The sequence below is a fragment of the Rhinopithecus roxellana genome, chromosome 13 (assembly GCF_007565055.1).
Source record: "Rhinopithecus roxellana isolate Shanxi Qingling chromosome 13, ASM756505v1, whole genome shotgun sequence".
NCBI lineage: Eukaryota > Metazoa > Chordata > Mammalia > Primates > Cercopithecidae > Rhinopithecus > Rhinopithecus roxellana.
Genome location: NC_044561.1, coordinates 49,035,291 through 49,057,801, shown reverse-complemented (window position 1 = coordinate 49,057,801; position 22,511 = coordinate 49,035,291). Strand labels below are relative to the sequence as shown.

Below are 22,511 nucleotides of genomic sequence, written 5' to 3'. Positions count from 1 at the left end.
TCTGTCTCAAAAAAAAAGGAATTATGGCTATAAGTTTCGTTTCTTTCTTTTTTTTGAGACAGGGTCTTGCTCTGTCACCCAGGCTGGAATGCAGTGGCCCTCCAACTACTGGCCTCAAGTGATCATCCCTCCTCAGCCTCCCAAAGTGCTGGGAATACAGGTTTGAGGCACGGCACTCAGGCTATTTTTTTATATCAAAAAATTCCTCATTTTTACCTTTCATTCACATGAGAGAACTATGCGTTGCTTCTGCAGTAATGTACTAAAATTGGAAAGAGAGACAAGATTGGCTTAGTCCCTTTCCAGGTATGATGCTAAATTTATGAAGACTTCCATAGAATATAGGGAGGATGTCCCAGACATATTTTTAAAAGAGTTTAAAAAGAAGGTTGCACAGGCCGGGCGCAGTGGCTCATGCCTGTAATCCCAGCACTTTGGGAGGCTGAGGCGGGCGGACCACCTGAGGTCAGGAGTTCGAGATCAGCCTAACCAACATGGTGAAACCTAATCTCTACTAAAAATATGAAATATTAGCTGGGTGTTGTGGTGGGCACCTGTAATCCTAGCTACTCAGGAGGCTGAGGCAGGAGAATCGCTTGAACCCAGGAGGCAGAGGTTGCAGTAAGCTGAGATCACGCCACTGCACTCCAGCCTGGAAGTGACAGAGTGAGACTCTGTCTCAAACAAACAAACAAAAAGAAGGTTGCAGAATAATGTAATTGGTATGACACTATTACAGTGATTTTTTAAAAATTGCACAACCCTTATACTCTCCACCATATAAACCTTTATATTTTTATATAGGTGTATACAGAGAAAACAGTCTGGAAAAACACGTAACTGGTATCAGTGGTTTGTTACAAAATTGTATCATCAAAAACTTGTACATTAATGTTCATAACAGCATTGTTTATAACAGCCACAAGGACCATCAACTGCTGAATGAATTAAAAAATGTGGTATACCCATATAATAAAATATTACTCAGCCATAAACAGGAAGAAAGGACTGATTCATTTTACAATGTGGATGAAATTTGAAAACATTACACTAAATGAAAGCCAGAAACAAAAGTCCATATATTGATGATTCCTTTATAAAAAATGTCCTAAATAGGTAAATCTAGAAAGATAGAAAGTAAATTAATGATAGACAGGTGCTGGAGGGAGAAAGAAATGGGGAGTAGCTGCTTAATGGGTAAGGAGCTGGAGCGATGAAAATGTTCTGGAATTAGGGATGACAGCTGCACAACTTTGGGAATATACTAAAACTACTGAACTATAAAAAGACAAAGATGGCATGACTAGATCACTTGGATAATTCTGAAAGGGGGTAATTGCACACTAACTCGGGGTGGCTCCACTCTCGCCTGCTTACCTCTCGCCTCTCAATTTCCTTCCTCCTCTCCTCCTCTCTCTGCCGTTCTAGCTCCCGCTGCTTTTCCAGTTGCTTCTCCAGTTCCAGTTGTCTTTTGCGCTCTTGCTCCTGGCGCTCACGCTCCTTCCTCTCCTGCTCTGCCCGCTCCAGCTGGGCCAGGCGCTCCTGCTCTTTGCGCTGCTGCTCCAGGAGAGCTTGCCTTCGTTTCTCCAGTTCCAGGTTGCCACGTTCAAAGTTCTCCCGCTTCTTATCTTCAAACGTTACTTCAGACAAGGAACACAGCAACTATGAAAGCTCATGATTTGCAACATACTCTTTTCAAAGGAAAACTCACCAGTGTATTTGAAACTTGTAGTACAAACCCAAACTCAGAACTCCCTAAGCTTCTGTGTCCTTATTAATGAGCACAATAAAACCCCCTTTGCCTAACCTCTCTGCTTATATCTTCTCCTCCACGCCAAACACTGTTTCTAAAAGATCCTCATCTAGCAGTTCTACATCCCTACCCAGACTCCTTTCCTTCCCTGTTACTCCATCCTTTCCCTTCTTCCCATGAGCTTGCCTTAGGAATTAACCCCCTCTCTTCTGGACCATGAGTCTCCGCCTCTCTCCTTCCTTCCCCTTGCCTTATAACTGTGCTGATGAGTCCTGTATTCTAACAAGCTTTCTCAAAGCAGAGCTAAAGGTGAGCTTTTCACACTGAAGAGCAAGCTGTGTCCTTATCCCTATAGAGATCACAGTCAACAATTTTTTCTAACCCATTATTCAGTTTCCTTCTTTGACACATCAATTATAAATTTAGAATGATTACTCGGTTCTATCATTTTTTCTCTAATACTTTGTTTATGTCCATTTTATTTCTACATTTTCTACAATCCCATCATCTGCGTCCCTTACTATCCTCAGCAGTGTCTATTTCATTTCTGTGTCGGCCTCACGCAATCCTCCTTGGTACCAACCCCAGCCAGGGGAGAGTGTTCATTGCCACCCTGTGCAGCATGCCAGTCTCTGGTCCACGTCTAAGAACCATCACTTCTCACTCTGCCTTGAGATCTGCAGCTGTGAGCATCCTTCTTTGGCTTCTTCCCACATTCCTGTTTGGACTTCACTGCTTTAGACAGACTTCCTTCACATACTGTAGTCAGCGATTAGAGATGAAAAAGGGCAAGTACGTATTGGTTTCCTTGCTCACCTTTGGTAATTTCAGAGGAGATGGTGTCCTCTATTCTGATACCTTAAAATTCAAAGTCCTGGCTGGGTGCAGTGGCTCACACCTGTAATCCCAGCACTTTGGGAGGCTGAGGTGGGCAGATCACCTGAGGTCAGGAGTTCCATACCAGCCTGCCCAACATGGTGAAACCCTGTCTCTACTAAAAATACAAAAAAATTAGCCGGGTGTGGTGGCAGGCACCTATAAACCCAGCTACTTGGGAGGCTGAGACAGGAGAATTGCTTAAAGCTGGGAGGCAGAGGTTGCAGTGAGCCAAGATTGTGCCGCTGCACTCCAGCCTGGGTGATAAGAGTAGACTCCATCTCAAAAAAAAAAAAATTTTTCAAAGTCCCCCTACCACAGAAAGGGATGATGTAAGGTGATACATCTGCAAGGTGGATGAATCTCAAAAATATCGTGCCAAGTGAAAGATGTCAGTCATAAACAGTCATACATGATTCAATTTATATGAAATATCCACAATAGGTAAATCCCAAGAGACAGAAAGCAGATTGGTGGCTGCCACAGGCTGGAGGGAATGATGGATATGGAGTTTTGTTTTGGGGTAAGGAAAGTATCTTGGGACAAGAGAGAGGTTGTGACTGCAAGACACTGAGAGTACACTAAATGCCATTGTTGGGAACTGAATGTTTGTGCTGCCTCACCAAAATCCATACTTTTAAGCCCTAATTACCCTAATGTGTTATTTGGAAATGGAGCCTCTGGAAGGTTAAGATTAGATTAGCTGGCCAGGCGTGGTGGCTCACGCCTGTAATCCCAGCACTTTGGGAGGCCGAGGCGGGCAGATCACCAGAGGTCAGGTGTTTCAGACCAGCCTGACCAACATGGAAAAACCCTGTTTTTACTAAAAATAAAAAATTAGCCAGGCGTGGTGGCGCATGCCTGTAGTCCCACCTACTTGGGAGGCTGAGGCAGGAGAATCGCTCGAATCCAGGAGGCAGAGGTTGCGGTGAGCTGAGATCACACCATTGCACTCCAGCCTGGGAAACAAGAGCGAAACTCCGTCTCAAAAAAAAACAAACAAACAAAAAAAAACAATTAGCTATAAGAGTGGGGCCCTTATGATAAATGAATTTCCTTATAAAAAGACGGGGACGGCCGTGCACAGTGGCTCACACCTGTAATCCCAACACTTTGGGAGGCCGAGGCGGGTAGATCACCTGAAATGAGGAGCTCGAGACCAGACCAGCCTGACCAACATGGTGAAACCCCGTCTCTACTAAAAATACAAAATCTGCTGGTGTGGTGTCGCATAAGTGTAATCCCAGCTACTTTGGGAGGTTGAGGCAGGAGAATTGCTTGAACCCAGGAGGCGGAGGTTGCAGCGAGCCGAGATTACGCCACTGCACTCCAGCCTGGGCAACAAGAGTAAAACACCGTCTCAAAAAAAAAAAAAAAAAAAAAAAAGGCAGGGACAGAGAGAAAAGAGAGAGAGAGAGCGAGCTGTCTCTCTCTGCATGCATGAATTAAGGAAATCCCATGTGAGCAAAAAAAAGTGAAGGCTGCTGTCTGCATGCCGGGAAGAGGGCCCTCACCGGGAACCAAACCTGCACACTGTGATCCTGGACTTCCAGCCTCCAGGACGGTGAGAGAGAAAATTCCTGCTGTTCAAGCCGCCCCGTCTATGCTATTTTGTTATGGCAGCCCAAGCAGACTAAGACAGCCACTGAACTGTACATGTTGTATTATGTGACTCTCATCTCAATTTAAAAAACTCTCCAAGTCTCTATATATCTTTTTAATTCCAGCATCTGGCAATATTCCTAGTACGTAGAAGGCATACAATAAATGGCTGTTGAAAGAATGAATGCACAAATGAAATCTCTGATAATGTCGTTTCCTGTTCAAATTTTTAAATGAATGTCTACTAAAAACGGAAAAAGAAAATTCTGCATTCCAAGCATTCCTGTCCTTATCTGCCATTGAAACTTGATTCTCATTGTGAACAAAACCTGAAATATTCTCACTTCCACTTGTGGTGACCCTATTCATCTTGAAGACTTGTGACCTCTTCCACAGACATTTAATTCCTCGTATCTTCCCCAGTCTACACCAACCAACCATAAGTGAGGTCTGTTGTGCATCTATAATAGTTTCCAGGAATTTATCCCACTCACGTACTGCTTAAGTGATTGCTTATATGGATATCTTAAATCCTCTAATACATTTTAAAGTTTCTAGAGAGTATGAACCATGTATTAGCATTTAGATTCTTTGCTCAACATGCAGTCTTGCACACAGAATATATCCAATAGTATTTTATCAGTGAACAAAGGGTAATTTAGTTCAGACAATAAACTGGGACATCTAGTGTTCTGACCAGACCAATTAACTGCTGAGCATCTTAAATGCAGCAAAATGACACCGACAAAGTACTTATCATAAAAGACTCCATAATTTCATTTGCTTCTTAGTATCATTATCATCTCACCATTAATAATTCATAGCCACCTTAGAATATTTTAATAGTATGATGGATTTATCACTGTAAATGAGGACCATTTAAAATAGGTTCAGGCCGGGTGCAGGAACTCACGCCTGTAATCAAAGCACTTTGGGAGGCCGAGGTAGGTGGATCACTTGAGGTTAGGAGTTCAAGATCAGCCTGGCCAACATAGTGAAACCCTGTCTCTACTAGAAACACAAAAATTAGCCGGGCGTAGCACACATGCCTGTAGTCCCAACTACTCCAGAGGGTGAGGCAGGAGAATCACTTGAACCTGGGAGGCGAAGGTTGCAGTGAGCCTAGATTGCACCACTGCACTCCAGCCTGGGTGACAGAGTAAGACTCTGTCTCAAAAAACAAAATAAAATAAAATAGGTTCACATTAAATTTAAAATAGGTTCCTGCAATTAAGGAGTTTCCAATTCTCTTATAACAACATGAGAAAATAACAGTAGATGATTTGACTTTCTATTTCTGCACTGGTGGTATTAAGCAATCACCTTAATACTCATCAATTTTTAGTGCTGTATATTCTATGGATAACATTTACATAATTTTTGTTTAGCAGTTTATAATCAGATTTCAAGCTACAAGTTAGAACAACAGTGCATTAGCAGAGTACATAATATTCCTATTTCTCTATCCAGACCCAAATCCACAAGTAACAATATCTCTGACTAAGGTGTGTTAAGTTACAAGGCAAAAATGTCAAAAACTAAATTTATGTTTACCTCTTTGTTTTAGAGATAGGAAATCTCTAATTTCGTTTAATCTAAATGATTTAACTCAATATAAAGGCTGCCTTACCAGGTAATTTCTTTTCTAATTGTTGTTGTTCATCTTCTAAAACTGGTTCCTCTGGTAGCCTCTGATCTACAGATGTTGAGCTTATCACAGATATACCACTGCCAGATCGAACTCTTCTGCAATTGTGGGGAAAAAGAAAAACACATTCAGACAGAGCTGTCTGGGTGGAGTTGGACAAGTTATGAAGAAGAATTTTTAAAGATTTTACCATACCATGAGCAAATTTCATTTATAGTACGGAAAAGATAAAGATTTGGTCTTCTCTATTTACAAAGAGTTTTTTAATGAATATTTGAATGTCATCAGACTCTGAGTGCCAAGCTTGTTTAAGAACCACCACCAAAATTGAAACGATCCCAAAGGATGAAAGTAGTTAATAATCAAAAAGTGGTAAGAACAATGCCTGGGACATGGTGAGCACTAAGTGGGAGCTGCTATTTCCATTGCCCTCTCAAGTGACCTTAAAATCCTCCAAGGGAAGATCAGCAGCTCAACTCACTGGGAGCATCTCCCTTCCCTTTCCAGTCTCTCCATTTCACCCTCTAAGAAACACATGCAATGTCTATACTTTACAGTTCGTAAAACAAATCACTTTGTTTACTAATTTCTTTCACTTTACACTTTTATTTATTTATTTATTTATTTTTTTTTTTTATTTTTTGAGACGGAGTCTCACTCTTGTCCCCCAGGCTGGAGTGCAATGGTGCAATCTCGGCTCACTGCAACCTCTGCGTCCTGGGTTCAAGCAATTCTCCTGCCTCAGTCTCCCAAGTAGCTGGGATTACAGGTGCCTGCCATCATGCCTGGCTAATTTTTGTATTTTTAGTGGAGACAGGGTTTCACCATGTTGGCCAGGCTGATCTCGAACTCCTGACCTGAGGTGATCCACCCGCCTCGGCCTCCCAAAGTGCTGGGATTACAGGCGTGAGCCACCGCGCCACCCAGCCCACTTTATACTTTTAACTTTGCTGTGTTTAAACAGTCTCCCAATCCTTTTCATGCATTTATTATCAGCCCAATGTTGCAGATGTGGGATTTCACAAAGTGCCTCAGCTACCTGCTGCTTCCTACATTGTCACAGTTTCCTCAGCTTGCTCCTGTACCATGTGTGTGCTGACAGTAATGGCTCTATTTCTCTTCATTTAAAGCGGATTTTGCCCCAGTCCTTCCTGCAGTTTGAGGACTCAGGACAGAAATCCTAATCTTTCTTTCATTCTCCTTTGTATTTGTAAGATCTCATATTCAGTTTTTAATGTTTGAAGCCAGAAGACAGAGCTGTCCTGGACAGCGTGTGCATGCATGCATGAATGTAAATGAGGATGCCAGTCATAACACTGGACCTCTGACTCTCTTGCTATCTTTACTGAGACTTTCTTCCAGTCCAGGGTAATTTTCTTCAATTGTCTTCCTGATTATAATTTCTATATTGCTAGCAGCTTTTGTTACCACTGAAATGTGTGGAATTCACAGGTGTGATCTCCTTGGTTTCTTCTCTATGCATATGCCCATGCAGTTTCTCTTTTGCTGCTGGCATCTGTCGTGAAAATTTCTGGTAAGCATTGATGACGTAGGTTGGTACAAAATCAACAATCTTTTGATGTTTTACTTCATTGTTTCACTAATATACTACAAGTACTTTGAAGAACAGAACGGGCCCAAGATTAATATTGATCTAGAAAAGAGTCTCTAGAATTCACGAATACTTAGTTTCCTTGTCAGGGATGGAAATTAGGTAAGACACATAAGTCAATAAAGCCAAGTTTGGAATTCATATACTCTACACACAATTTCTGATCAGAGCCAATCAATGTTCCTTACCTAAAGGAAGGTGGAATGTATTCTGGAGGCAGGACAGGTGGCAGTGGTTGGCCAGACATAGCTACATCAATGAGGTGCATTGCCAGGATAAATTCTTCTGCTGTAAGTTTTCCATCTTGATCAATGTCAGAAAGATTCCTATTCAACAAAAAGTTCGCTGTAATCCAGTTTCATGAAAATTCATGTTTTTATTATTCATGAGTGATTTAGAAGTTCTGTTTTCTTATTGACCACAGGCCAACTGAGTCTCTTTGTCCCTCAGTTTGTCAAATTGGTATCTACTTCATACTGTTGCAAAGATAAAATTACAAGTAGTTGGGACAGTGTTCCTCATTCAACAAACGCTATGATTATAATGATACTCTTTCCCAACCTTTGCATATTTAAAATATAACACACTCATATTCCACGTATCTTTTTAAAGAGATGAGCTCTCACTCTGTTACCCAGGCGGATGTGCAATGACATGATCATAGCTCACTGCAGCCTCACTGCAGTCATGATCATAGTTCACTACAGTCTTTCCGGGCTTAAGTGATCCTCCTGCCTCAGCCTTCCAAATAGTGAGATTACAAGGTGTGCGCCACCATGCCTAGCTAATTTTTAAAATATTTTGTAAAGATGGGGGTCTCACTGTGTTGCCCAGGCTGGTCTTGATCTCTCCTGGCCTCAAGTGAGCCTACCAAATCGCTGGGATAATAGGCATAAGCCACCACACGCAGCTCTATATCATTAAATGTTCTGCTGTAGACCAGGAAATGATAAACTATCAGTAAAGGGTCAGGTAGTAAATATTTTATAGTTTATAAGACATACAATCCCTATCCTACTGAATTGTCATTTTGGCAGGAAAGTAGCCATACACAATACATAAATGAATGGGCATGGCTGTTTGTACAATAAAAATTTTCTTCACAAAAACAGATGCAGGCCAGATTCGGCCCACTGGGCGTAGCTGGCCACCCCTTAATGTAGGCCCGCAGGGTGGATCTTTATGAACTCCAGCCACAGAGTCAAAGTGTTTCCTCTTCCTCAATCTCAGGATTCAATCTCCATCATTCTTCATAATGACTCCATCATTCTTCATAATGAACTTGCCCAAGCAGCTAATTACAGAAAACATTTTCCTAGCAAGTCCAAGAATGTGATTTTACTTAACAATTTCTGGACAGTCAAAAGAAGACACATGACAACACATCCGTTCATTAGAATGTCAACAGGACAAATGCAATGGTAAACTGGCTTTGCCAATGCCAAAAATTAAGAAACCTTCTTAATTCTGAAATTTCTTTAGGTGCTAAAAACTTTTTTTTTATTGTTATAATTTCCATAAAGTAGCATGCACACCTTCTAGAGTATAAGTCTGAGAGTTTTGACAAATATGAACCACAACATACAGAATACTGTCAATTTAGCCTAAAATTCTATGTCTCTTTGTAGCAACTCCCTCCTTTGCCCCCAGCCCCTGGCAACTGCTGATCTCTTTTCTGTTCCTCTAGTTTTGCCCTTCCCATATGCAAGACACCCAGTTTTAAAAAGAAATGCAATTGAAATAAAATGAAACTCCTGCCCGCTCCTTCTTATTCTCTGTTCCTTTTTGTGTCTCACCATTAGCCAGTCCTACATAAACCAGTTAGAAGGTGGTTGAAATTCTTACTTGTTTTTACATCACACTTGCCTAAATTATGATTATAAGCATTTAAATAAAATATCTTTTTTAGTGTGTAGTAGCAGAATATAACATTCTAACAGGAGAAGCCTCAAGTGTTTTTCTCAAATCGGAAAAGTTATACACGAGAAATTTAAAATAAACATTTCAATATAATCTGGTATCATGAGAACAACCTAATAAATAGTCAACCAACCTCCACTAATGTTAGATCTTAAGTTTGTATTTCAGGGGGTCCTAGGATACTGTTCAATACCCAGATTTAAAGAGGTCTGGGTGTGTCAAAGATATAAGATGTATACTGACTGGTCTAGTCTACTGCCAAAGGCAAGCTCTTTCATACAAAACAGAAGGGAAGAGAAGGGCAAAGGGAGCTGCATTAGAGCTTGATCATTTGTGGAACAACCATATCAACGTGGCCTGCAAGAGAATCATGAACTTTGCAGTGAGCTTTGTAGACAAGGTTTATTTTCCAGGGATAATCACCAACATATAGCTATAACACGCACACTTCTTAAGAAACTATTCTAGTTAACATTTAAATTTAAGGAAGCCTGTAGGACCTAGGCAATGCTCATCGATAGCTACTCAAAATCATTACACAATAGAGACATTATGTGCCTCTGAGGAAAGTACACAGAGACCTCTCTGGCATAGTCTTATCAAAAACAAAACAACAAAAACAAAAAATCAAATCTGATCCGCACTTCTCAACCAGGGATGATTTTGTACCCCAAGGCACATCTATCAAAGTCTGGAGACATTTCTGATTGTCATGCTGGGTGTGGAGCTCATGCTACTGGCATCTAGCATCTAGTGAGTAGTGGCCAGAGATGCTACTGAACATCCTACACTATACAGGACATCCCCCCATAGCGAAGATTTATCGGGCCCAAAATGTCAATAATGCTGGGGTTGAGAAACTTTGCTCTATATCTAATTACCAATTTACAGGAAATACAGAAACAAATTAGACAATCCCACAGTGATGCAATCTTCAAAAGTTAAGCCATTAAGAAACTATAGGACAAATGATCTGGTTTGTTTTTAACAGAGTTTGCTTGTTTGTTTTTTTTTTTGGTTGGGGGGTGGCCTGGGGGACTTGAGAAAAGAAGCAGAGAACAAGACAAGGGGAAATTTATAGATTAAAGGAGACATACAAGATGGAACAATCAAGTATTGCAAAATATAGGCTTATTTCAGTCCTGATTTGAACAAATAAACTATAAAACCATTTTGAGGCAATCTACGGAATTTGAACACTACCTGATGAATGATAAGGATGACTACTAAAAAATTTAGGTCAGCTATTGGTATTAGGACTATGCTAAAAAGAAAATCGGTCGGGCGCAGTGGCTCACCCTGTAATCTCAGCATTTTGGGAGGATAAGGTGGACAGATCACCTGAGGTCAGGAGTTCAAGACCAACCTGGCCACCATGGCAAAACCTCATCTCTACTAAAAATAGAAAAATTAGGCAAGCGTGGGGGTTCATGCCTGTAATCCCAGCTACTAAGGAGGCTGAGGAAGGAGAATAGGTTGAACCTGGAAGATGGAGGTTGCAGTGAGCCAAGATGGCACCACTGCACTCCAGTCTGGATGAAAGAGTGAAACTCCATCTCAAAAATAATAATAATAATAAATTAAAAAAGGAAAATCCTTCTCTTTTGAAGATATGAGCTAAAATATTTGCAGTAGAAATTATATAATAACTAAGATTTGGCTTAAAATAATCAAAGAGGCTGGGCGCAGTGGCTCACGCCTGTAGTCCCAGCACTTTGGGAGGCTGAGGTGGGTGGATCACCTGAGGCTGGGAGTTCAAGACCAGCCTGACCAACATGGAGAAACCCGGTCTATACTAAAAATACAAAATTAGCCGGGCGCGGTGGTGCATGCCTGTAATCCCAGCTACTCGGGAGCTGAGGCAGGAGAATTGCTTGAACCCGGGAGGCAGAGGTTGCAGTGAGCCAGTATCACGCCACTGCACTCCAGCCTGGGCAACAAGAGTGAAACTCCGTCTCAAAAAAAGAAAGGGAGAGCCAAGATTGGTCACGAGTTGAGAACTGTTAAGTTGTATTATCACTTCTTGAGAACTTATTGCATTAATCTGCTTTTTTTTTTTTTGAGACGAGTCTCACTCTGTCGCCCAGGCTGGAGTGCAGTGGCACAATCTCAGCTCACTGCAAGCTCCGCCTTCCAGGTTCATGCCATTCTCCTGCCTCAGCCTCCCGAGTAGCTGGGACTACAGGCCCCGCCACCACACCTGGCTAATTTTTTTGCATTTTTAGTAGAGGCGGGGCTTCACCATGTTAGCCAGGATGGTCTCGATCTCCTGACCCCATGATCTGCCCGCCTCAGCCTTCCAAAATGCTGGGATTACAGGCGTGAGCCACCATGCCCGGCTACTTTTGTGTTTTTCAAAATCGAGACAGGAAATAGTATTAAAAAAGAGGCAATCATTACAACTCATTGAAATTAAACAAATTCTACATATTCCCCCACAAAAAAAGCGGTATTAATCTAAAACCCATGAGGCCACACCAATCTAAGCAAGTTTCTACTTTATCCAAACCAAAGAACTTTTCATTCCTTACCATATTGAAGCCAGCTGCGCCTGTGGTAAACTTGATTGCATAAGAATAGTTCTTGCTTGGGGACCTAAACAGGAACCGGGGAAAGGACATACAGATGAGCCAGCAAATACTCACTGTACAGAAGGACCAGGGTTCTGTGTATATGGACTACTCCATGACCTCATGCAATCACAATGCTTTAAATAACATTTGCTACGACTGCAGGGGCTTTGTAAAAAGGAAATTAAACCCCAATGAAAAACGGGAGAAACACAGAGCACAGCATCTGACACATAATAAATTTTTGTTAAATGGATGTTTGATAAAGAATGACCATGTGAAAGATTTAGAGTTTCAAAATATAACCTGACCTTTTGTCCACATGACCATCTTTATTTGTACCGGGCTTTATTTACAAAGTTGAAACTTATTCTCTTCAAGTTTAACATCTTTTGCAACTGCTACCACCTGCTGCCTCCACCCTGCTCAACCTCAGGTAAATTCAGGGAAATTTCGGAGAATCTTAGAGGAGGAAGGGACCTTGGAGAGATCTCCGGGAAACTGTTTCACTAAACAGACTTAAAAAGAAAAAAAAAAAGTTGCAGGAAGGGCTGACAGCCAGTATTAAAACACATTTCCAGCCTGACGTGGTCGCTCACGCCTGTAATCCCAGCATTTTGGGAGGCTGAGGCAGGCAGATGGCTTGCGCTCAGGAGTTCGAGACCAGATGGCAAAACCCCATCTCCACCAAAAGTGCAAAAAATTAGCTGGGTGTGGTGGCATGAGCCTGTGGTCGCAGTTTCTTGGGAGGCTGAAGTAGGAGGATCACTTGAGCCCCAGAGGCAGAGGCTGCAGTGAGCCAAGATTACACCACTGCATTCCATCCTGGGAAACAGAGTGAGACACTGTCTCAATTAAAAAAATCAAACAAAACACATTTTCTATGTTAGCCAAGAAAAACAAAAAATGAAAAACAAAAAAGAAGAATTCCTGGAATTTCAACTCTTCTCTCAAAATGAGCTCTCATTTCTTAAAATAATCATACACATCTTCACTTCTGGTATGAAAGTGGCCTTAGACATCAGACAAAAGCACAGTGGGAGACTCTGTTTAAATAAACTAGGGTCAGGGAGGGAGAAATAAATGTGTCTTCCTTTCCAGCACTGCCTCTCAAGGTGTGGTCCCAGGAAGACTGATGGACAGAGGAATGGAAGGCTGTGGCAATTTTTTTGGGAAGATTCTGGTGCATATGCTTTTGCTTTTTGCTATTATTTCATTCTTCAAGCGTCACCTCCTCAAAACCCACAAAACTGGATGTGTTTTTGCATGGCCAGCAGTAGAGGTCAGGGAACCAAGGAGCTTAGGCTCTAATCCTGGCTTAGTCAAGACTTTGCTGAGTGACTGGGAGAGGTAGTCTGGACCCTAGTTTGCTCATTTCAGATAAACCGGTCTATGACCCATTGGGGCAGTGAGCTTAGCATCACATTAGCACACGAAAGGTGCTCTAATGGCAGGTAACATTACTCACAATAGTTCAACTTTTATTTACATATAAAATCCTCACAGAAAAGCACACATATGGATACATGTGGATATATACACATGCACATGTACACAGCTGAATTAATTTTCCAAAGTGAAAATACTCAAACACTATGGAGGTCATGAAAGAGAGTATAACTGTACCCCAGATGCCCCTCTTTGCCTCTCTTTTAGTATCACCTACCACCAAGGTAGCCTAACTTCTACCCACAGTTTGTCCGCTGTTCCACCTGGCTTATTTTGCTCAGAGTTGTAGAACATTAATCCTCACTGCTACGTAGTGTATCATTGTGTCATTATATCCCAATTTATTGTCCATTCTACTGTTTTCTTTTTTTGAGATGGAGTCTCACTCTGTCACCCAGGCTGGAGTGCAGTGGTGCCATCTTGGCTCCCTGCAACCTCCACTACCTGGGTTCAAGTGATTCTCCTGCCCTCAGCCTCCTGAGTAGCTGGGACTACAGGCATGCGCCACCACGCCTGGCTAATTTTGTATTTTTTTTTAAATAGAGATGAGGTTTCCTCATGTTGGCCAAGCTGGTCTCAAACTCCTGACCTCAAGTGATCCGCCCGCCTTGGCCTCCCAAAGTGCTGGGATTCCAGGTATGAGCCACTGTGCCCGGCCTGTCCATTCTACTATTGATAGGCATTCAGGTAGTTTTCAATTAGGGCTACTATTAATAGTGAGCATTCTAACTTTTGGTGAATATATGAACACACTCCTGCTGGGTATGTGTGCATACATGAGCATGTGTGTGTTTTGGGAGCATCTAAGAATAAAAAATCTACTGAATTCACGTGAAGATTCTAAAGGACTCTGGTACAATGGAATAAGCAAAGTTCAGGCATCACTTTCTTTAGTCTGTAACACTGCATCTAGAATGTTGGTAACAAAGTGCAATTAACAAAACTTTAGTGGATGATTTAATTTACACTTGTAACAATAGCCCTTACTCTGGAACGATATAAAAGGAAGTTAAATATTTTATCTATTACACATAAAAAGCCTAACGATAAATGTGAAGAACTACTAGCTCTAAACCTGGATATCAGGAGACTTGGATTCTAGTCCTGACTCCCTAATGGCATGTGGCATTAACAAAACTACTTTAACTCTAAAATGAAGTTCTTCCATCCGTGAAATGAGGAAAATAATCTATAACAGAGATTGGTAAAGCATAGCCCTTAGGCCAGATCTGGCCCACAGCCTGTTTTCCTAAGCAAAGCTTTATTAAAACAGCCATATCCACTGATTTAAGCATGACATATGGCTGCTGTCATGCTACAATGGCAAAGTTAAGTAGTTGCAGCAGAGAACATATGACCTATGAGCCTAATATTGTGCTATTCTTTACAGAAAATGTTTGCTGATCCCCACACTAGAAGATCACAATTATCTCTTGTAATTCTACTATTTGTCTATATATGTCCTAAATTGATATTGCAGAACATTAAAAATAGATCAGCAACAGCTAAGATAGCAGCTAAGTACATTTGGACAACACAGTTGAGCTTTGAGTGCACAGAACTCTTCTGTTGAAACCTAGGTACATAAAGGGATATCTGTTTTGGAGTATTGGCTTATAAGGAAATATAGGAATAAAACCAGAAATCCCAAGCACACAAACTCCACTTCTGGCATCCGTGTTTGGGCAGAGAAGTATGGCTAGAAAGGAGAGAGTAACTACGTGAAATGAGCTTTATTTGAAATAATGACTAAGACTTTAGCTTTTCTGATTAACAGATGAATTACCAAATAGCATATTCATTGTTTCAGAATGCAACAATAAAATACCTCTTTGAGAAGAGGGGCTAGTAGTAACGGGAATACCAGAGTTCTAGAGCTTCTTACATAACCTTAATTAAAGAATGATCCCTCTCTATTTTATAAGGCTGTCTCTTTTAAGGGCATGCAACAGTATACACATCAAGCCGTGAAGGAAGAACATGGTGTCCAACAGGACGTATTGGCTAAATCAACCCAGGTAATCAGTGGGGTAAATAGCGCCACTGCTAAAGTCAGGCACTGTGGCTCACGCCTATAATCCCACCACTTTGGGAGGCAGAGATAGGCAGATCACTTAAGCTCAGGAGTTTGAGACCAGCCTGGGGAACATGGCAAAACCCAGTTTCTACAAAAAGTACAAAAAATTAGCTGGGCATGGTGGCGCATGCCTGAAGTCCCAGCTACTGGGGGGCTGAGGTGGGAGGATCCCGAGCCTCGGAAATCAAGGCAGCAGTGAACTGTGATCATGTCACTGTACTCCAGCCTGGGCGCCTGTAATCCCAGCACTTTGGGAGGACAAGGTGGTAGGATTGCTTGAGGTCAGGAGTTCAAAATCAGCCTGGACAACAAAGCAAGATCCCACCTCTAAAGAAAAATTTTAAACAAATTAAATTTCTATTATTCCCATTTTAAAATTTACTGTAATAAATTATTCTACTTGACATGACTATACAAAGGTCTGGTTCAAAAGTAAAATTCCCACCTTAAATTCTTGCTGGATAAAAGTAGCAATAAGTATGCAGATAAACAATATCAAAATCTGCCTTCTTTCCAGTATATTTCAAATTTTACTTTCTGCCTCAGATATTTAAAAGTTCTAAATGTTCAAGTGCCTGGGTCATTATATTTGGAATGTAGATACTGCATTTCATTCATAAAACACAAATCCTACCAAGAAAGAGAGAATTTCTCAATGTCTCAATTGAATACTATTTTAATCAACTCACAGCAAACGCCAATAACGTTTTCAAGAAATATTTTTGGATTAATTGGCAATGTAGTTCTGGGTTTGTATGGAGAACTGGTGTCAAACAACCATGTAAAACAGTACTTAAAAATATGCTATTAGGCCGGGCGCGGTGGCTCAAGCCTGTAATCCCAGCACTTTGGGAGGCCGAGACGGGTGGATCATGAGGTCAGGAGATCGAGACTATCCTGGCTAACACGGTGAAACCCCGTCTCTACTAAAAAATACAAAAAACTAGCCGGGCGAGGTGACGGGCGCCTGTACTCCCAGCTACTCGGGAGACTGAGGCAGGAGAATGGTGTGAACCCGGGAGGCAGAGCTTGCAGTGAGCTGAGATCCGGCCACAGTACTCCAGCCCGGGCGACGGAGCAAGACTCCGCCTCAAAAAAAAAAAAAAAAAAAAAATGCTATTAAATATACCTTCAGTGGGCTGGGTGCAGTGGCTCATGCCCATAATCCCAGCCTAGCTTATGCAGGCTCTGCTTTTTTTCTTTTTGAGTTGGAGCTTCACTCTTGTTGCCCAGCCCGGAGTGCAATGGTACGATCTCAGCCCACTGCAATCTCCACCTCCTGGGTTCAAGTGAGTCTCCTGCCTTAGTCTCCCAAGTAGCTGGGATTACAGACATGTACCACCACTTTGGGGGGCTGAGGTGGGTAGATTACCTGAGGTCAGAAGTTTGAGACCTGCCTGAGCAACATGGTGAAACCGTGTTTCTACTAAAAATATAAAATTAGCCGGGCTAATTTTAAATTATTAAAGTATATATACAACTTGAAACAGCCACTCGGTCTATTGTGTTTATCCATGATTCTGGAAAAATAATTATTTTGAGGGAAATGTTTATGATCTTAAAAATGGGAAATACCCATGGCAAAAAAAAAAAAATAGTGATAATAAAATGAATAAAATATGAAAGTTAGATATGATTATCTAGAGAAGTTCTTAGTTTACTATCATTGAGGAACTTTACCAGGCTATTCCTTATGGATAAGGAGGGATCTTGGGTCACAGCAACCTCTGCCTCCTGGGTTCAAGCAAGTGTCCTGCCTCAGTAGCTGGGATTAGAGGTGCCCAGCACTACGCCCAGCTAATTTTTGTATTTTTAGTAGAGACCATGTTGGCCAGGCTGGTCTCAAACTCCTGACCTCAGGTGATCTACTCGCCTTGGCCTCCCGAAGTGCTGAGACTGGGATTATAGGCATGAGCCACGGCGCCCAGCCTTCTTTACAACTTTCTAACAAGTATTTAACCCTTCATGAGAAAAATTTTGATCGGTATGTTAAAATTCCTGTCTATCCTTCTGATGTAGATAACAGAATCATTCTTCTTTTAAAAAAATCCATTGAGATCATCTAAGTTAACTCTGGCCTTTTATATTAATAGACAAAGAAATATCCAAAGTGGTGAGCCCTATCTGGGCAGTGACAGAGCCATGCTCCCAACTCCCTGCTTTCACCCTGCCTGCTGCCTCCAACTCTAACCTAGTGAACAGACACAGCTTCAAGTTCATCAAGTTCAAAGCTGGACTTCAGAAGCTGAAGCTAGTTTTTGTTCAAAGAAGTGTTTCTTTGCTAGTGCCTTGATTTGCATATCAGTGGCTTGCAGTGTACAGGAGTCTCCCTGGTCTATGTTCCATTTTACCACGAAGCAATGGGGCATGAGAGAATGATATAACTACATAAAGAGTTATCAGTGGATAAGAACACGAGATAACAGAGACAATGAAAACACGGCTAAGAAATAAGCACACAGACATTTGGAAAACATCCATGACCCAATATCTAGAGACAGTTTGCGTTGAAAACAAAGATCATATTTCACTAATTTTTATTTGTAAATACCTGTTAAGTGTCCACTCATAGTTTTGTCATGACTATTGAATAACTGCCTGTATTTCAGTCTTGATGACTGAGGAACAGCCCATTCTGCCACTGGTGGGACACTGTGGGGAAAAGAAACAGGAAAGAGGATTATCCGTAAGGAACAGCCTGGTAAAGTTCCTCAATGACAGTAAACTAAGAACTTCTCTAGATAATCATATCTAACTTTCATATTTTATTCATTTTATTATCACTATTTTTTTTCTGCCATGGTATTTCCCATTTTTAAGATCACAAACATTTCCCTCAAAATAATTATTTTTCCAGAATCATGGATAAACACAATAGACCGAGTGGTTGTTTCAAGTTGTATATATAATTTAATAATTTAAAGGTTCTACAAAAGTATGAAAAACCTCTTGTAACTGAGGTAATATAGTAATATCCAGGCTATTCTAATTTCGAAAACACTTCATTTTTGGTTAAAAAGCAATGCTAAAAGCAAACCAGTAACTGCCTTTAAAGGTACTAATTCTCCAAAAATGTTTTAACTTTTTATACACGAATATACAGGACCCATTTCTTAATGAAGTGAAATTACTCCATTCTGTAAGTTTAAATCCAGACCCATTGTACAGTTTCCCAGAGAGAGAGAACAGAACATTTCCAGGGTCATGACATATAAGCAGAGTGGAATGGAGACAGCTTCACTTCCTTGACTACAATCCAATACTGATCTCTCCTTGACAACATGCCACAATCCTGACTTGGCCCAAGGACACACCTGCCAGTAGTTCGGCTGGGTCTACACTTCCTTAGTGATTAGTCCCTCAGATGCCACTGTCCACACAAATATCACACTGGTACCAATGGCCTGTTAAGCTTCAACATCTAAACCAAACCCAATGGCTGAGCTCAGACAGTAAAAATGGCATTCCCCTTCCAGGACAGATTATAACTAATGCTCTGTTTGCAATTTCATTTCAACAAAGAAATCTATTTCAAACATGTAAAAGCAAAATCTTACTGAAATATTGAACTTTTTAATCATCATTTCCATGTGTTACCTATGCATTTATACCTATTATACACAGTTCAAGTATAGGAAATAGCTCCCAAACACTGGAGAAGTACTTACATGAATTCACCTTTTTCAATTTTTATGAATTTCTTAATAAAAAACACTTACCACAATCTACTCTGCTGTAGGTACTTCAGCATCAACTTTCTCATGTTAAACTAACTAGTATTTTGCTGATTCCAACTCCTGCCTATTTGTCAAGAAGCTAACTATCTAGTTCCTACATGCCAGGAATGTTGGGTGTTACACACAGAAGTTGTCCCAGATTACACTTATCACATCAGAGTTTTCTGCCAAATTCCTGAGAATTTAAATTGACTAAAAACTCATTAAGATGTACCCAAAAGTTCAATACTGCATTGCAAAAATTGGCTAGAAATTTAAGTTATTAACAAGGTGACAACTAATATTAAAAAAAAGTTGTTTTAATAGCACTAATGTTTGCTAATACTGATAGTTTATTCATTCTAATTTCACAAATCAATAAGGCAGGTTTCAAAATCGCTTCTACAAAGTCATAATAAAACTCAAAACTTCAGCATGGTAAAGGATAATTTTATTTATTTATTTATTTTTTAAGAAAGAATCTGGCCGTGTCGCCCAGGATGGAGTGCAATGCCGCCATCTCAGCTCACTGCAACCTCCACCTCCTGGGTTCAAGCAATTCTCCTGCCTTAGCCTCCCAAGTAGCTGGGATTACAGGCACCCACCACCACATCCAGCTAATTTTTGTATTTTTAGTAGAGATGGGGTTTCACCATGTTGGCCAGGCTGGTTTCAAACTCCTGACCTCATGATCTGCCCACCTCGGCGTCCCAAAGTGCTGGGATTACAGGCGTGAGCCACCGCGCCCAGCCCAGGAGAATTTTTTTTTAAAAAGGAACTTAGTATAAGATGATACAGGTTTAAATCTCAGGTCCACCATGCACTAAGCTGTAAACTATGGGTGAGGACTATGGGTGAGGACTAGAGCTTCTCTGGGTGTGCTTCCTCATTCACGATCTTGAGACATCTACTGCGTAAGTAGTTGTGGGGTTGAATAGGATTAATGATGTACCGCCTGGCAAAGTAGATGCCCAATACATATTCAAGCATCTTAAGAGTAAAACCTCAATTAAATGGAACACAAATAAATACCTGTATCCTACAATTAAATGAAGTTTTTTAGAGAAAACTTGCATAGTTAAGAACACACGCCTTAAAATCAGACATAACTCAGTTTGACTCAGCTTTGTCACTTCCGAGTTATGTTCTGTTGAACGAGTTATATAATGTCTCTGAGCTTGTCCCTCATCTATAACAGACAGTAACAGAATCATCTCATGGGGAAGAATGAGTTAATGTATATAAAGCTTTTGGCATAGTGCTTTTCAGTTTATGGATTTTCTTTAAATCATTTTTAAAAGTAATGAAGGCATCACTGAATTATATTCAACATGCTTTTCTCTTGAAAGTGGGAAAATGACTTGATTCACTTAACAATTTCCAGTGAGGATGACACAAGACAGGATGACTTCCAAAGGCTTTTCTTTTTTTTTAAGGCAGGGTTAGGGTCTTGCTCCACCGTCACCCAGGCAAGAGCGCAGTGGCACGATCACAGCTTACTGCAGCGTCAATCTTCCTGGCTCCAGCCATCCTCCCATCTAATTTTAAAATGTTTGTATTAACAAGGTCTCCCCATGCTGCTCAAGCTGGTCTCAAACTCATGGGCTCAAGTGATCCTCCTGCCTCAGCCTCTCAGAGTGCTGGGATTACAGGCGTGAGCCACCACACCCGGCCCAAGTTTTGAGATGGCTTAAAAGAGACTTAATTTCTCATCTTAGTGTAGCAGTATGCAAGGGTAAAACATATGAGTGAAATAAAATAAAAATATGAAAGGTAATAATTGAAACCAAGGTTGACCAAAACATAAGCAATAATTGAGCCACACATTTGATTAATGTGAATTGTCCACAATCTGGATAATTTATTTCATAATAAATGGTCTTTAATAGGATTTTACTAACTACCCATATAAACTCCATAAGATTATCTGAGATAGAATTAAAACTAAGGCCAACTATAACTCCAATCTTCATATAAAAATTTTATACATAAATTGGTAAATCATAAACACATAAAATAGTTCATGTGCTTTTTTCCCTTATATCCAGAATTTTATCTTACTGTTTTTAAACATTTTTTTTACTATCCATTTATCTTCTTTAAAAAAAAAAAAATACACAAAGCCTTTAAGGAAATGTTACGTCCTTGATTTCTGTCATCTCCACAACAAATTAATGATAAAAACTAGTGACACTATCCAGAAATTAAGAAAATTATTATTAGCACTCTACAAAAGCCTGCAAAAAAGATGACAACAACAAAAAGAATATAGATGTTTCATGGTCAAATTTATACTTTAATCAGGTAACGGCTTTAACCACACTTCCCATTTAAAAACAAGCAAACTTACCTGGCCACGTCAAATGACTGTGCCTTTTGTAATTTAGTGTTTAGTTGTGACCCTGGACCAGATCTACTAAAGGAAGAACTCTTTGGCAATGTAGCGGCTGTAAAAATAAATGTTGAATAATTTTAATTCTACAAAGATAAGAAACTTTCCCCAATTTACAAAAATTAAAATGCACAGTCAACGAAATCTGAGGCAGAAATAATTCCCCCTTTCTTGCCAGCCTAGACCAAAAAGAGCTTTTCCTTCCTTACTCTCTGTCCTCCTGCCAAAAAGGTTTCTAGATTTACTTGTTCTACTGAAAATCACCTTACTGTGTAGTAATGCTGATTTCCATAAAATTTTACTCTTCATTAAACATTTAGTATCACATTTTATAGGACCTATTCCAATAGTTAAAGAGGTAACAGCTTAAATATATCAAATGGTATTTTCTTCCCTGCACTGAAGGAGCTGAAGTATTAGTTCCAGATGTAAAAGCCAAGAAGTCACAAACTGTAGTCTTGGCCAGGTAAAATGTGATGCTAGGGAAGGTCAGCTTTTGTGTCTGATTATCACCGGAGTTGGTTAGTTGTGGGTCAGAAAAAAAAACACTCTGTGTCTCAGCCACATTCCCTCACCCTTGCCTGATGGCAAATGACTTGTAACTTTTGCCATTAGCCACAAAAGAATAGAAGACTCAGAGTGTGTGGATTTGCTTATACTCCTGGAAAAACAACTCCACACACTTTCTGGGCTACCATCATGCCCACAGTCATGGTGATATATGCAAGCTGAACTACATGTGACAAGAAAAAAATCTAAAAAAAGGAGGTACATTTGGTTTATTTGGCCATAACTTAAAGATATATCCTGACATATATAACAAATTCAGGGGGCCACAGGCACAGAAACGTTTCAAGTATGATGCTAAAACCCATGTCATCAATACTGAATTTACT

The 22,511-nt window shown here is 40.5% G+C and overlaps 1 protein-coding gene across 3 annotated transcripts in view; it reads right to left on the bottom strand.

Moving 5' to 3' along the window:
• Positions 1–22,511, bottom strand: part of ITSN1 (intersectin 1) — a 248,611-nt gene that overhangs the window by 114,458 nt on the left and 111,642 nt on the right. For all 3 annotated transcript variants that reach the window (XM_030914040.1, XM_030914041.1, XM_030914042.1), the window contains exons 7-12: positions 21,574–21,670; positions 18,059–18,159; positions 11,943–12,006; positions 7,680–7,817; positions 5,862–5,977; positions 1,378–1,640 (exon numbers count right to left, since the gene is read on the bottom strand). In XM_030914040.1, coding sequence (XP_030769900.1) covers positions 1,378–1,640; positions 5,862–5,977; positions 7,680–7,817; positions 11,943–12,006; positions 18,059–18,159; positions 21,574–21,670 — 779 coding nt within the window. The remainder of the gene's footprint in view (positions 1–1,377; positions 1,641–5,861; positions 5,978–7,679; positions 7,818–11,942; positions 12,007–18,058; positions 18,160–21,573; positions 21,671–22,511) is intronic.